The 17,206-nt window shown below is 42.9% G+C and overlaps 1 protein-coding gene across 2 annotated transcripts; it reads right to left on the reverse strand.

Annotated features, from left to right (window-relative positions):
• Nucleotides 1–8,300: 8,300 nt before the first annotated feature.
• LOC133929124 (myb family transcription factor PHL7-like) lies at nucleotides 8,301–12,262 on the reverse strand. Of its 2 annotated transcripts, none has more exons than XM_062375745.1 (7): nucleotides 11,989–12,262; nucleotides 10,289–10,503; nucleotides 9,786–9,862; nucleotides 9,663–9,705; nucleotides 9,499–9,556; nucleotides 9,322–9,391; nucleotides 8,301–8,972 (listed from the first exon to the last, which is right to left on the reverse strand). In XM_062375745.1, exons 2-7 carry the CDS (start codon nucleotides 10,494–10,496, stop codon nucleotides 8,631–8,633), a joined length of 798 nt encoding a protein of 265 aa, XP_062231729.1. In that variant the 5' UTR covers nucleotides 10,497–10,503; nucleotides 11,989–12,262; the 3' UTR covers nucleotides 8,301–8,630. The 2 variants fall into 2 exon arrangements, with proteins under 2 accessions (XP_062231729.1, XP_062231730.1); XM_062375746.1 differs by lacking the exon at nucleotides 11,989–12,262 and adding an exon at nucleotides 11,648–11,888.
• Nucleotides 12,263–17,206: the final 4,944 nt, after the last annotated feature.

Consider the following 17,206-nt stretch of genomic DNA (forward strand, 5'->3'; position numbering starts at 1 on the left):
TGTGTGAGCAACTAATGAGGATTGAAGATGGCACATGTGTGAGCAACCAACGATCCAATTCCACGCTCGCACAACTCAACTGGAGATGAAAGATTGGAAACGTGACAAAACATAAAACATAGTTAACATGTAGATGATTTTTTTTTAACTAAAGACGAGCACTACCGATCCATGTAAGAAAAAATTGCATGTATCGAGTGAAACAAAGCCAAATCGTATAACGCACTGTCCACGGAGCCACCACGAAGATTCAGCAAGGAGAGGAGCCAATGCGACACCGGGAGGTCTAGACGGGGTGAGCCGACGGGAAGAAGAAGAGGACCGGCAGGGAGGGGCACCGCCACCACGCGGCCGCACCACGCCGGCCACCTCGCCGACCACTGCGTCCGCGCCGAACGCAAGATTCCCGGCGCGTCGGTGGTGTCCACGGCCTCCTCCGCCATCCTCACCACAGCACCGCGAAGGGCGCCAAGAAGCCGCTGCCGGCGACCGCGCAGCAGGCCGCGCCGGCGGCGACGCAAGGGACGGCGCATCGTGCGAGGATGGCGTAGGAGCCCGCGGAAGCCGATAAAGGCGCCCATGTGTCCAGCTCCGACGTCGCCCACGCGCCTCTTGCCTGTGTCCGTCCCGTCCCCAACAAGCGCGGCGGTCGTGTTTATGGCGTGCTTATCCTCCGTGACTATTTTATAGTATATATATTTTTTGAAGTGGTACCTATTTTATGTTTTTGTTTTATGGAGTTTGAATTTGACGAGCTTTTGAAAATCGTTTTCCTGGCGTGACGGCGCTCAGACAAGTAGTGGACGACTGTAGTATAGGATTTATGTAATTTTTTTTGGAAAACGTCAGGGACTTGAGGTTCCCAAGCGTTGGGGGTACGGCCCCTGAAATGCTGTTGTTGTACAGGTCCAGGATGATCAGGTTCGTCAGGCCACCGAACTCTGATGGGATTGGCCCCTGGATATTGTTCCCGTACATTTCCCTGCTCAGATGCCGGAAGATCAATAATGAACAGGCGATTTTCAGAATCGAAGAATAACAGCAGATGGGTCAGAAGAGCTCACATGTATTTCAGTTGCTCCAGTTTCCCTAGCTCGGGCGCCAGACGGCCGGATAAGTTCAAATATGCAAGATCTCTGTCGGAGAAACAATTTCTGAGCACACATGAAGAAGATATATATCGATTCCAGATTCCACTCTAAGAAAGATATTACTCTCAGATAAATCCCCAAACTAAGTATCCGACCAATCAGTCACATTCGGCCGACTGGCCCAGCCCAGCCCAGCCGTGAGATCTCGGTGTTAGCATGCAGTCATGCGGTGACCACGTCCCGTGGTTCTCCTCGTTTGTAGCTTATGCAGTTAGCTCATGTACTTGTACATGTATCTGTAACACTGATTAATACAAGGCGTGGTTGTAATCATTCTCATGCTTACATGGTATCAGACATCTCCCGATCCTAAACTTTCGCTGCTCTTCCCATCGCCGCCATGAGCTCTTCTTCCTCCTCCTCGTCGGACTCGGAAGTCGACTCCGGCCTGCGTCTTCCCAACACCGCCCAACTCCACTCTGATCCCGCTCCTCCGACGGTGGTCCAGTCCATCAACATCCAGTCCAGGGTCCCCATCGTCTTGAACCTCAACGACGACAACTACATGGCCTGGGCACGCGCGTTCTCCGCCGTGTTTGGCCAGTATGGCCTGGGGGACCACGTCAATGGCTCCCCACCCAAGGGCGACTCCGACTGGGTGCAAAACGATTGCGCCATTGTCTCTTGGCTCTACAACCACGTCGCCCCCGGATTTTGGGCTGAATGGGCCGTGCGATGTCTCAAGCCCATGCGTGTTGTGCGAGGCCCGATCCATTCAAGGATTAAGCCCAACCCAATCTTTCCCTCGCAAAACCATTTTAGGTAGCAGCCGTCACTCTCTCTCTCTCTCTCTCTAAAAAAAAATTAGCAACATTCCACGCCGATCATACGAAAGCTACAGCCTTTTGTCGGTCGACGACGTGCGAACTCACGAGCAACAGAGACCAAACAGGCGATCAAACAAAAACATGGCGAAGCGCATGAAGGAAGAGGCGGCTAGCTCACTCACAGGCGAACGACGCGGTTGGTGCCGTCGTCGCAGGTGACGTGGGACCATGTGCTTGGGTTCACCAGATTGGGTTCCCAGCTCTTGAGCTCGCCATCGGGATCCTCAAGCCATTGCCGTAGGGCTGTCAGCATGTCACCTCTTCCTCGTTCGTCACCACCGCCGCCACAAGGATGACGACTGCGGTAGATAGGGTTAGGGATAGGGTTCCGGCGACCATGGGAGCCATAGTGCTCGTCTATGTGATTTGAGGAGCAGGTGAGTGCCGAGTGTGTCGCAAGGTAGGCTGTAGCATTGTGAGCTTTGGTCTATGGTTTTGGAAAGTTTTTAAAGTGGGAAGAAGCTTGGAGCGAGGTGGGTGGCTTCCGTTACCACTTTGCGGGGTTGTTATGCGTACCAATAAATTTCACATACTATGTCTATAGTTTTCAATTGTGTCACTGACAGTGGGCTTTCAACCAAATTTACAATGCGCCGATACGGCTTGATTGCCAACAATACAATGCAATACTATGTGTACATTTTGCTCTCTTTCTTAGCAGCTTTCCTTCTCTACCATCGGAAACCAGCTATTTTTCCGTCAAAAATCATGGGCGACAACTGTTGTACTCCGGAACATAATAATTGCTTAGCAGCTTTTCTTCTCTGCCATAAAAAACCTAGGCGTGTTCCCATAAAAAATCATGAGCGACAGTTGTACTCTAGCAAAAAACTATGGACAACAGTTGTACTCCGGAACATAATACATGGAAATACATAGAGACTATAATGTGTTGTTCGGTGTGAAAATAGCGCTAAATGACTTGAATTTTTTGAAATAATGTTATCTTATTGGAAAATTAAAAAAGATATTGTTCAAAATGAGAAATTTACAGAAATAGATGCCAATCGACACTTCAATTGCCGACTAGCCACCTATCAGTAAATGGAGTGCCGACATCCCGTTTGGCACACACGTGGAGGCTTGTCGGCACACCAACTGCTAACATGACTTGTGTCCTATAGATGATATTTAAAGAAAAAATAATAGCTTTGTTTATGCTCTCAGATAGAGATAATCTTTATATAAAAATTGTAACTATCGATAATATATATAACCTTGCAGTTGAATACTTTTCTATTTAAATCAGTTTAGATATCCAAAAAGTAACTAGAAATTTTAGATCTAGTTCTTTGATCTGAAATTTATAATCATTTTTGGTCATCTTAACTGATTTAAATGAAAAAAGGTTAAACTACAAAGTTATCATCAATAGGTACAATTTTTCGTGTACATACCATCTGCATCCGAGATTATATAAAAAAAGTTATAAATTTTTCTTTAAATATTATCCCGGAGGATTTGCATGTCGGCTATCCAGTTGCCAACCAAAGACTAGTCGGTACTTCGATTGCTGATAGGTGGCTAGTCGGCAATTGAAGTGCTTTCCTATTTTGAATATTATATTTTTAATTTTCCAATAATATTATTTCAGAAAAGATTCTAAATGACTTACTGTTATAGCTAGCTAAAAATACATGTACTCATAGAGTTATTCCAGCGGAAATGTTTTGCGAGAACCAAGAAAACACGCACACGTCTTGGGGTTTTAGACATGTCAGTGACAGTGGGTCCTTCCATCGAAGATATGGCCCACCAATATAACGTAGTTGTCTGTGACTATGTGCTGAAAATATATGTACGCTTTGTTGACCCTATAGCAGCTTTGCTTCTCTGCGATCCAAACCGGTTGATCCAAACAAGTGTATTCTAGGCCATATGCATGACATTGATAGAAACAAATATGTGTGTTGTTCGATGTAGAAACGACGTACATAGAAATTCTGTTCACATATGATGAAGTGAGTTGGTGACATCTAATGGATGACTCGCAAAAAATATCTCTCTTTTGAGGATACGAAACACATGCTATTTTGTTGTAGCCCAAATATAAACTAGGAACAAATGTGTATGCTATATATAAGGTGTCCTTGTTTGAAAAAAAATGGGTCATCAAAAAAAATATATAAAGAGTTACTTGACGAACCACTAACCAACAATCTTAGACCTCTCTAGTTACTCGATCCTTGATGAAGTGTTGGTAACATCTACTAATGGACGCCTCGCAAAAAATGACTTTTTTTTTATGATACAAAACACATGTTATTTTGTTGTAACCTAAATGAAAACTATGAACAAATGTGTATGTAACACAAAAGGTGTCCTGTTTCAGAAAAAGTGGGTCATCCGGAAGAAGAAGAAAACATAAAGAGTTTCTTGACGAGCCACTAACCAATAATCCTAGACCTCTCTAGGCTGCGTCAAAAATCATGGATGATAGTTGCACTCTAAGACAAACCGTGGGAAACAGTTGTACTCCAGGACATAGTTCTTGCTTAGCAGTTTTCCTTCTCTACCATAGAAAACCAGCTGTTTTTCCGTAATCATGGGTGACAGTTGTACTCCAAAAAAAACCATGGGTAACAGTTGTACTCCAGGACAAAATGCATGAAAATACTTATAGACTAAAATATGTGTCATGTAGAAATAACGCTGTTGGGTAACCAATTTAAAGAATAAGGTGTCCTTGTTTAAAAAAAAATGGGTCATCCAGAAAAAGAACAAAACATAAAGAGTAACTTGATGAGCCACTAACCAACAGTCCTAGACCACTCTAGTTACTTGATCCTTGATGCCACCATTTGTCGATGTGATGCACCTTTATGTCAGACTAGGAAGCTTGGCGCGCTCTGTCATGCCTGTTTAGTCAGGCACAAACACAAAATTTGCACAAACAGAAACATAATATGCAAATAGCAACCTTAGGCCACGTCAAAAATCATGAGCGATAGTTGTACTCTAAGAAAAACTGTGGGAAACAATTGTACTCTTGGACATAGTTCTTGCTTAGTAGCTTTCCTTCTCTGCCATCGAAAACCAGCTGTTTTCCCATAATCTTGACGACAGTTGTACTCCAAGAAAAAAATATGGGAAACAGTTGTACTCGAGGACATAATGCATGAAAATACATATAGACTAAAATATGTGTTGTTCCGTGTGGAAATGACGCTGCCGGGCAACCAGTTTAAAAGAATAGCATAAATGACTTAATGTTATCGCTAGATAAAAAATACATGTATTCATAGAAATATAATTATTAATGAGTTAGGACACATCCAAATATGTTGGTAACATCTATTACAATTTACAAGACAACTAATTCTATATAACTAGTAGAAAAATGCATCCCTTCTAATTAAGGATACAAAACAAATGTTGCATTGTTATAAGAAGTAACTCAAAATATGACACCCAACCTACGACATTAATTGATATAACTTTTGCATGAGCTATGATGCCATTCCTTGCGACAACCATTAGAATATTACAGAACGATCTAAAGAGGGTCATAGCTTATTTAACTTCCAGTCAATTAGGCTATATGATCTTTATTTGCAGCTTCTCTAACTATTCGGTTAGCGTCTTTCGCTTAATGAACCACACATTTTTTAAAGCATTACTCTTCCTGAGTGCAGCCTCCTCCTATACTTTGACCTATGCCATGATGCTCATGGGCAGCTTATCTCTTATTCGATTTTCTTTTCTAACTGGATCTTATTCAAAGATGTGATCTTAGATCTCACTTACACAAAGTATACCATCACTGGGAACTTGCTTTCAGAATGCCAATTCAAGATTTTTGACTCTATGTTTGAATGATGGGGTCAGGGGGCCACATATCCCCACTCCCTTTCCACCTCTCCAGTGTGCTAGCTAGCTCCCATTTCTTCAAAATCGCTCCGAGCACTATGTTTGTGCTTGTTCTGTGTCACTGTCATCGCAAGACCTCCTCATCAGCCATCCTCTTTGGCTTGATGCGGGGGAGGTGGCGTCGCGGTGGGAGGGGACACGAGGACGAGAAGACATGGTGGGGGGAGGGGAGACGCGTGGGAGGCTTCGGTGAGGGTGAATCCTACGAAGGTGTGGGCTCGTGGGCGGCCATAACCGCAGGGGACGCATGGACAGCTATTGGGCTGCCGATTCCATGCTCGACGACTGACAGGCTGGAGGGGCACACATACATCCAAATGGGCCTCAAGCGGAGATCAAACAACTGGGAATAGATCGTGGGACACGCACCAGGCATTGATTGGCAGAGGAGACGCTAGGGTTACTGGGAGAGCTTAGATCCTAGACACTATTAGAATTAGAACATTTATATGAATATCAACCCTATATATATATATATATATATATATATATATATATATATATATATATATATATATATTATGTGTCTAGACGTACTGTAGTTCATTGTTGCGTCACCCCTTATTTATTATCTAAAAAATAGTATACTTGTGATTCACAAGATATGTCAGTTACTACAAATATATATGGTCGTAACTTGGTACATTCTCTAGTCATAATTATGCATTTTTTGTTATGTGATGGTAACTTGTTCACCTCTGTACACACCCAGTTACAATATAAAAACAGTATAGTTGCGATCATAACTGACTTTATGTTATGTGATCGTAACACAACTATCTGTACCATCGTAACTGACTATTTTCTTAGTCATAACTGGGGTTGTAACTGACTTTTTATTATGTGATCGTAACTCAACTATCTGTGTCTTCGTAACCGATTATTTTCTTAGTCGTAACTAGCGTGGCGTAGCAGTAAACTACAGTACATCTCGTAATTATATATATTATGTGATCGTAACTGACTATTTTCCTAGTCGTAACTAGAGGTTATGCAAAGATGACTATAATAACTGGAGTGGCACAACATAGTTCACTGTTACGCCTAGGTATACATACATACATACATACTTCTCGTATATACTTGTGTGCGCCACACATACGACATACATATATTTGATGTTTCAGATCAACTGTCGTGAAAGAATAGCATGACGTAGGGTAATATTCTTCTGGATGATCTTGGCAAATATTTATTTGCGAAATAGTCTAAAAGTCAGAAAAATGTGACGTCTCATGCCCCAACGCAATTCACTAACGTAGCAATACTAATTTTACCATGCATGGACCATGGTTGGTCCTTTTCCGGACGTGGAAGGTAAAAGGTCATTTTTCAAAGAAGAGGAAACTACGTTTCCTAGTTCATAGTAGATGTTTTGGTTTTGCAGAATATGTTGTGGATCTGCCACTCGACCACCTTTGAAATGTTGCAGTGGCTATGCAAGTGGATCAACTCATGGATAATTAGGTCACCACTCTAGTTCAATTAACCTTAAACGTAAGGAAACAAATAAACTAGCAATAGAGAAAATGCATTTCTAGTTATGTGTAGCGACAGATCCAGAGCCACAAGCCCACAAAGTAGAGGGGATATCTCTCTTCTTCCTCCTCATTCTCTTATTCTCCTCTTCCTCCTCTTATTCTCCTCTTCTCTTCTTCCATGCCAAAAATGAAGGAAAGCTCCCAATTGCGCCTGGGGTAGGGCGCTTGAGGTCCTCTGCCACCCCCGGTGGATCCGCCGCTGGTTGTGTGGATGGGATTTTGGGTCATCCCAGGGTCTTACGTGGAAGCCTCACGAGTGATAAATTTGTTGCTTTAGCAATGTCAACAATGCCTATGGATGGATGAGGGAATTTCTATAAGCATTTTCAGGGTTTGATCAACCGAATTAAAAGATTTGGATCCAAATGCCCCTATCAAAATATGCCCTTGGTGTAAAAACCGGCAATAGCAACTTTGGTTAAAAAAAAGTGGCAACATCATCAGCGCATGTTTGAAAGCATATCACTGCCAAGATAAAAAGTGAAAACGCTCGAGTAAGGAGAACGAAAACCCTCTACCACCTGTTCGTGAATATTTCGCAAGCTGTTTTGGAGCTCCTGTGAAATATCAAAAAGGCAGAATATCTTCATTCCTTTTGTTTTACTATCACATCACAATTCTTTGAAGCAACATGGTTTTCTCATACTGTGCTCTTATGATTCTGCTCAGCACTACAACTGAAATTTTGTGTACGACCAACTTGGGAACCTTCCAAAGGTACTGAAAAGCTACACTGAATCGAACATTGTTCAGTGCTCTGTCCATGACTCTGAAATATTCGCCAGTCAGGCGATGTTGCTGGCTTCCATGACCCAGAGTTGCTCAAATTTCCAGCTGATTGATTACTTGACATGTTGCTGGCTGCATCTTGGATCAATGAGACCATGGCACAGGAACAGTAAAACATCATCTCAAAGCTTCAGGTAGCTGCAGGGGCGTGCCCTCTTCACAGCAAATGTATTGAGTGTAAACGTGTTCTCTTTCTTGCTACATGGTTCAACTCAGGACTACTCCAACAAAGGAAATGCTCGCTAGAAACACTGTAACACCATCCTCATAATTACAAAAGCTGTATGATGAATACTACAGTGACGACAACATGTAGCCGTGGCTGACGGGATCAGGTGCGGATCCAAAGATCCGTACAACATTCTGTTGTTAAGATATTATATATTCACAAGCGAATCATCATCCAGTGGAGAGGTCAATTCTGAAGAATTTCCATCAAGGAAGGTTTGCTTTTATGACTTGTTCATGCCAGGGTCTGCTTTGAACTCTTCCACTGGGAATGCAACGGCACATATGTTTTTCGCACAGATTTCTTGATCCCACGGACCAATCAAATGGGATTCGAATTCTGGTTGTGTGATATCCCGTGCAGAATCTGGTGACAACTTATCCAACCTTGGTTTCTTGGGAGAAGGCTGCACGCTGTCCGGGTAGTCATCTAAGCTTGGAGGTGAATGCGAAAGCTTCTGGTCCTCAGAAGCTTTAATTGATCCACCAAACTTTTGCTGCTCCTCTATGATCATCTGCAAGTATTTCCCTTGAGCTTCAATTCGCAGCTGCAATTGTCTTTGAACCTGAAAAGGCAACATATGATGAATTTCATCTAACTGAAAGAGTTTGGGAGGGAAACTTAGGTTGATCTTGAAGGGGAAAAAGACTCACAAAATGCAAATTTACCAACAAGCAATACAGCCAAAACAAAGAAATGTCAATAAGAGGTGACAGAGGACTAAGTCAACAAATAATCAACAACCCTAGGTGTGTAATTTTGCAAAACAAGTGAAATTAAAAATAGTGCAAAGTACGTGCTTGGAGTAAAACCCAGGTCTCAGTTAACAAGTAGGATTGGTGGGATGCGTAAACTAAATGTCAAAAATAAAAACCATCATGATTTACAGTAGTTAATGTCTTATGGTAACAGACCTCGAGCTGTTCATGAAGCCGCTTCTGAACCTCCATTTGCATCTTCAGTGCTTCACTGATTTGTAATCCTCTGAAAGACATGCCAGAATATTTTGTTAACTATGTCATACATATGAACCTGATACTATCCAGCACACAAGCCTATGCTACAGTATCCAATTGAGTAAGATCACTTACGGTGCACAATCCGTGTTAGAGAGGGAATCGCTCAAATCCTTTTTTTCGTCCTTGGAACCTACATGAGATGCCGGTTGTAACATTGAAAACCAAAATTCTTAGGTGTGACTGAAGGGAAGGGCAGAGTGCAGTAGAAAGATGCTGAAGGATAGAAGGATACTTACCTTCAGCAGGAGATTCTGGTATATATTTTGCAAGGCGATACTTCTGCACAAGCACCAAGGAAATGAAAGTATAAGCTGCAATGATTTTTTTTACACCTGTGTCATTTGAGGGAAAATTCTCACCTGCAAATGGCTCTTTACGTGATAAATTGTGATCCCTGGTACACCCATTACAGTGAGCACCCCTTTAGGTGTTGCTCCTGAAGAAATGATTATAGAACACGTAAGCGCTAGATACAGAGTACATGCTGCCGTTGAACACCAAAATAAATTAAGTGCCCTCATAATAACCTGCTAGCTTATCACTAGACAAGTTCATATTAATAGAGCCAAATAGATGTGTGCCACGTGCAATACTAAAAGCTGTTTCAATTAGTGACAAGGATTGCAATTTTCAAGGCACAACATTTTCCAATGAGATTGGATTTAATAACATGGCAGGCACAGTTATAGAGGGTCAAATTAATAACAGCTATTCGAAATTGAAGGAAAGAATGCAGCAACCTTATCCTAAACATTTCACATATTAGATATCAAACGGAAATTGAACAAATAATCTTAGATCACAGTTCATGCAATGTATCAAGTTCAACCACAGTGACCAATACTTGACAGAGAGTACCCACTATCTGGTCCACCAAGCTGGGCGATGGCATCCACAAAGCGATTATGGAGATCTGAGGTCCATCGTAGACGCTGTTTCCCACTTGACACAGGATTAGCAGGGTTGCTTATGTTGGATCCACTGATAGCTCCAATATTACTTACATGCTCACTATTCTGAGCCCTCTGCGGGGCAAAGGGCACAGAAAAACTCTTAGCATGATACATCATGTGAATGCTGCAACAATCACAAGGAAATGCCATACATCCAAGTAAGGCCAAAGAAAATGATAAAAATTAGGATGAATAAGTTTACAATCAAATGCCCATCGTGTATATGTCATGGAATATATAAACTCGTAAAGTTGCTGATAAAATGTAAAACCAGCAGGCGCAAGTTTTACATTATTTCATTACAAGCTCATCGTGCTTATACAGCTCGGGAACTGGATGACAGTAAACTTGCTTAACACAATAACACTAGTACGAAATCATGCTACGAGACCTTGCCATAGAAAAATAATATTATCTTATAAATGGACATTCTAAGACCAAAACAACCCATATAAGCATCTTTAGCCCAAGTTCTTGAAAAGCTGTTAAACAAAAAGAGCAGGACTGGGTTGTTGTCTTTTTTGGCTGTGCTACCTCTAAAATCCTAGATTGCAACAAAGAACTTAATAAGAAGGGACAGAAGTAACACATCCGAGCATCATAATCCGAAATCAAAATAAACATGCTTCATCTCTAAGAGTTACTGATGTATACAAAATAACCACAAACCTCCGCGTGAAACAAACATTCAAAATCACCAAAAAACAGGAGTTCATGCTGGCCTGACCACTGAACTCCACATGGCAGAGAGATAAAATTTTGGCAAAAAAACAGCTAAAAACAAGCACAGTCAGCTGGCTTTCACAACTTAACTATTCAATTATCAATACACTGAATCTAACTGACCAGCAACTACGCAGCAGCTGAAGCTATGAGTTCGATAGGTAAAATTAATAGCACAGTACTGAAGAACTGCCAGATGGCTAAGGCCATGAGTAATTTTGATAACCCGAATCGACCAAAGAATTCTCGAGCACCCACCCAAAGCTGGAGCTCATCCAAGCTACGCTTTTCAAACAAAAGATAACCACTAAAATGTTCTGCAACAAACACAAGGAAGGTATCTGGGCACGATTACGGCGGAAATTAAACTGGATCGGAACGTGATCGCAAGCCCTAAGCAAATACGCACCTCCAATCCAGCGTTTCCACCCTCAAATTCACGCAAGACTTGACATCCACAAACAACTCCTTATCTAAACCCATAGCATTTACAGAAATGTAATAAACCTCATAATCGAAACCATTCCGACCAAATCGAGGCTCACCCAAAACTTCAGAGCAACCACCAGAAACACAGCATCCGCTTCGTCATCATACAAATTCACGCCAAAATTGCTTCCTCAAACACAGCTCGCCCAAGCTCACCAAAACCGGCAGACACTGGTAAGCAATAATACAAGCACGGAAGCACCCAGACCACCGGCCTTGGAACGCAATTCCACTCCCAACACCCCGAAACTCGCCTCCAGGAGCCGCGATTCCACCTCACAACCCCACCCCCCCCCCCCCCCCACACACCAAAAAAAAAAAACACCGGCCCAACACCCCGGAAGCGCAGCGATCTCAGCAGGAAACCACGGCGAGCACCCGGAGGAGACGGAATTACCAGCGGTTTCAGGAGCGCCGGGCTTCCTCTTCGGCCGCGGTATAAAGGTGTGGGCGGCGTGCTCGTGGGGGCAGGGAATTGAATGCCCGCTGTGGGCGGATGCGGATTCCCAATCAGGAATCGAGGTCAGAAAGGGGTGGAGGAGGAGATGGGCGGGGGGAGGGGAGCGAGAGGAAAGCGGCAGGTGGTGGTGTCCGGCGAAAGCGACGCTGGGACGGGAAGGAGGCCTGGGATTTGGGAGATTTTTCTCCCTCCGGTGGTAGGGTTTCGCGCGAAGGGGCCGAGCCGAGCAGAGAGCGCGGGAGGAGAGTAGCGCACGGTGGACCGGGTCTACCTGGCTGGCTGCCTCTTGTACAACAGCAGTAGTTTCAGTCGGGTTACTGGATACGAAACCGATGTTAAAATCCGATTTAAATTTAGACATCTAATTTATTAATAAATTTTAGATATGAAAAATATAATTGGGAATCCGATAAGATTTCAAATTCTAACTTGGATTCAAGACGTCCGATTAATAAAAAAAATTAAATACAGGTGTTCAGATAACACTGACGGGTTCTGAGAGAGAGTGTGTGTCAGTGAAGTGAGCTGAAGAACTGACTGAAGAGGCAGGTGGGCAGTCAGATGAGCAGCTCTTCTGGCCCTGGACGGTCTCACGACTCACGAGCTTATTTCCATTCTTTTTCTCCAGAATCTATGGCTTTTCTTGAACACAGTGCAGATACTCTCTTGTCAGATCGTCTGTTGCAAAATGCAAGTGCCATCTTTCTGTTCGTCCGTTTCAGACTTTCAGCGCCGGGAGGAAACACAGGCTCTCTCTGCCCTTGAGCACTGAAAACGACTCGAAAGCAAAACCGGCCTGCAAAAGTGCAAAGCGGTCGAGAGAGAGATCTGACAAGTATGAGCAACGCAAGCCATCTCGGTACAATCATGACCTGGGAGGAAAGAAAGGGGGAACGCCATGATTCCCCCCTATCTCCCGGCAAAGGGCAAAGAAGGGAGGGGGAGGGGAAACGTCTGACGAAATGGAATCATTGCGAGATGAACAGAGCCTGATGGCTTTGGGTGGAAGCAGAGCCCACTCCTCGCACCTGTAAGCAGATCGAGCACAGGAGTTCGGGGTCAGGGGAAAAACTGTGCTGGGGGTTTGGTCACTCGTGCCTAGGGGCTGATCTGGCTGAAGAGGAGAGAGAGGGGGGAGCAGAAGCATGTGTTCTGTGTGAAAAGTCTGTTGTCAGGACGGTGACAACTAGAGACCTATTGATATTTCATATGGCGATATATATTAATCGTTAACTGATCTGGTTATATGTCATAGGCTACAATAATAAATGCGGTGGTAGTAGCGATAGGTTTGTTATCGCCATATGGCCCATGTGGCCACGCGTCGTATTGCACCGCCCTCATCCTCGCTCAGGTGCTGTACCGTCATGCTCACGCGCCATGCCTCACCAGCGTCCCACGCAGCTACGCGCCGACACTGTGCCACCGCTCGACTAGGGAAGGAAGAAGGAGCCGGAGGAGGAGGACAGAAGGAGAAGGAGGAAGGAAGAAGAAGAAAGGAGAGTTAATTTTTTTTGGTTATTTATATTTATAGAAATTTCAGAAACTAGTTACAAATAGTTTAAAAAGTTTAGAGTATATTAGAAATTTTAGAAATTAGTTTAGAGTAGTTTATAAAATTGAGAATAGTTTAGAAATTAGTATAGTTGTAGTTAAATATGTAGCATGATTTATGAAATATTTTAGACATTTGTGTGTTAGTTTTGAATGAGCGTGATAAATTTTAGCAAATATAGTATCAATAAATATTTGAATTGAAACGTGACGTAAGGTAAAGTGTTGCATGATTTAGGAATAATCTTCTAAGAAATATTAGCAATAATTCTTGGAAGGTAAGCGTGGTGTATGAATAATTAAATATTACGATATCATAGAATTAACAGACAATAATACGATTTTGGAGTAATTAAATATTAGTAATAATTAAATATTGATTTATGAATAATTTTAACAATAAGCAATAAAGTTTAGAATGTCAAGGAATTAACATACAATAATATGATTTTGTATCAGGATATCGGGATGAGTGGTTTTTAGTGTGTATTATGGTGAAGGGTAGATTCAACAATGCGATAGTGGGATAGATTTAAGTAATTTTCGTGGTTTGACTGCTACTTTGAATAACCTAGGTGAAATGCAGCATAGTCAAGTGATAGGAATGTTGCATGATGTGTTGGGAATTAACATGTTGGAGCAGCATCTGTCGTTCAATGTTATGTTGCCTTAAGTTATTTGAGACTGATGGAAGTGGACTTTACGGGAATGTGAAAATACACCTCAGTGGAGGCAATTTGTGAGGTTAGGATTGCAACAGGGTTTTGTCCATGTCATGCTTGCAAAAGCGACGACTTAAGATTATGAAGTAGGTTCGTCACATGTTGTTGATGAAAATATTGTCAATGGGGAGGTGCAGGAGAGTGTGGTTCCAGAGGTTCCTCCGCGGATTAGTGCAACGGTTGAGGTACATACGACAAGAGAAGAATGTAACGATGGGGAAGATAATCAGATCGCGATACATGTTGATTAGTGGGAGTGGGACGAGGCACTTGTGTAACAGATGGAGGCAGATGACGACGAGTTCCGCAAATTTGTAGACTCAGGTGCAGGAATTTCAGGGGAATGATCGAATTTTGCATTGGAGAAGTTAACAGTAGACGATGAACACGAGTCGTCATGGGCATACGATTCGATCGTGGTGACCAAAGGCCAGATGTTTCATGATAAATCCCATCTGTAGCATGCAGTGAAGAGATGAAGTTTCTCGGAGAAGAGGGAGTTCAAGGTGGTAATTTCCAATCCTCGGACATATGACGTGAAATATTTAGCTGAAGGTTCCACATGGCGAGTTCATGGATTCTCGCCGAGGTGTGACACTGTATGGTTAGCATCCATTGTTGAGCCGTATATTTATAACTTGAGCCGACCTTTGTGCGCATATAGGAACATGACTGCTGATTATGTTGTAAATGTGATGTATCTAGAGATTATGAAAAAGACTAGTATGTCTCCATTTAGAGTTATGCATGTTATCAACACAAGATTTGAGTACGAGATTTCGTATGACATGGCATGGAGAGCGAAACAGAAGGTGTTAGAGAAAAGGTTTGTCACATATAAGGACTTGTACCACAACCTACCATCATTACTAGAGGTTATTCAGGGTAGGAACCTAGGCACCTGCATTGCTACTTATGATTTTGTCAATCAGGATGGAGATCGAGTTCTTCAGCAGGCGTTCTGGTCATTCGGTTGTATGATCGAGGCATTCCGATATTGCCGACAGTTGATGCACGTGGACGGGACATTCCTCATATGCAAATACAGGGGACAGATACTCACAGCTATCAGGGTAGATGGTGAGAACCAGCTTGTGTCTTTGGCTTTTGCATTCATCGAACGTGAGTCTATGGATAGTTGACTGTGATTCTTGCAGTGGGTTAAGAGGAGTTGTTGGTAACATGTCTAATGTGTGTGTGCTCCATGATAGCCATACAGGCTTGTTGAACGCTATCAACACATTGCAGAGTGGTACATACGGGGTATTATCATGGCCAGATTTGCATAGTCGTTGGTGCATGTGACATCTTGGAGCAAGCTTCTACAAACAATTTATGAGTAAGAGGTTGATGGATCTTTTTAAGAAGCTATGCAAATAAAACCAAAGGAGAAAGTTTGATACTCTGTGGGAAGAGCTGGATAAACTAATGGTAGGCACATGGACGGAGTTTTGAAGAAGCTAGTTGTACCAAGGGAGGAGGAGCCTGAGGGCCTAGATCTTTTACCACTTGAGCCGTAGAGTGTGACCAGGAGAAGGAAGGGTGGAAGGAGGGTTAAGTGTTTCTCTAACTGGATCAGACACGGACCATTGGAGGAATGGGCACTCATTGTGGACATCGATGGCTCACGTTATGGAATTATGACAACTAACCTTGTCGAGGTTTATAATTGGGTAATGAAGGGTAACTGATCGCTACCATTGGTGGCAATTGTGGAGGGGGTCACTTGTGGAACACAATGGTATCTCCGAGACCGTTACAGCAAGGCCACGCTCCATATGGGCAACCCGCAAAGGGTGTACACGGAGAAGATAATATCTTACATGGAAGAGAAGAGCAAGAAGGGCTAATCCCATAGGGTTCATGGTGTTGGTAACCATCAGCACGTGTTCGAGGTGATGTTACATGAGAAGGGCAGACTTGGTATCAGAAGGTATGAAATTACAATGAAATGCAGGTTGTGGCCAGCGGACAACAAGTGTGAGTGCACATGCAACAAGCTATCACTAATTCATTTGCCTTAGTCTCATGTGCTAGCTTGTTGTGCGAAGTGCATCATAGAGTCGGAGTATTTCGTGTCCCTATACTATTGCAAGGAAGCCATAGAAAGTACTTGAACTAGCGAGTTACTTGGATGGCAGGTGGTAAAGGACTTCACAACTTCACAAATCCGCATGAACAAGGTTCGTCTTGGATTCCTGATCCAAACAACAAGATTGACACAAAGGGGCAACGCAAGACTCGGTGTATCAGGAATGATATGGACTTAGCTGAGGGAGATTAAGGGCGCAAGGAGTGCCTGGTATGCAGAGGTCCGCATTCGAGGGGGCAGTGCGATCAGTATCTGGTGGATACTCTGGCGTTAGGTGAGCAAGTTAGGCGTGTCCTGATACGCAAACCGAAGAAGAAGAAAAACCCTTCAAATGAGACTCGTATTTGAAGCATGGCGTGCATGTTTCTATATTGTATTACTAATTGTATGGTACCCTAAGTTTATAATATTCATCAAACTATGTGTTCAACTCTTGTAGTATTGCCACATTGTTGTATTACGTAATATTCGGACAACCTGAGTATGTGTTATAATATATAGACCATGCTATAATATTTGGAGCAGGTATTATTTGGACTACCAGATAACCATGTGTTGGACTATGAATTCATTTAAACTTCTATTATTGTATTTAGACATATCTCCTGTTATTATTTTGTTAAACCGTTACTGCATGTATGGCAGAGCTTATGCTGATTGATCCGATGATTGATGGTAAACATTGATCACATTTGAGAGACTCTGTCTTGCACTCCACTCTGTGCCTTCAGACACCAGAGTGCTACTAGCCTGTAGACCCACGCTAGGTACACAGGTAATTAATAGT

Source organism: Phragmites australis, chromosome 9 (genome assembly GCF_958298935.1).
Source record: "Phragmites australis chromosome 9, lpPhrAust1.1, whole genome shotgun sequence".
Taxonomy (NCBI): domain Eukaryota; kingdom Viridiplantae; phylum Streptophyta; class Magnoliopsida; order Poales; family Poaceae; genus Phragmites; species Phragmites australis.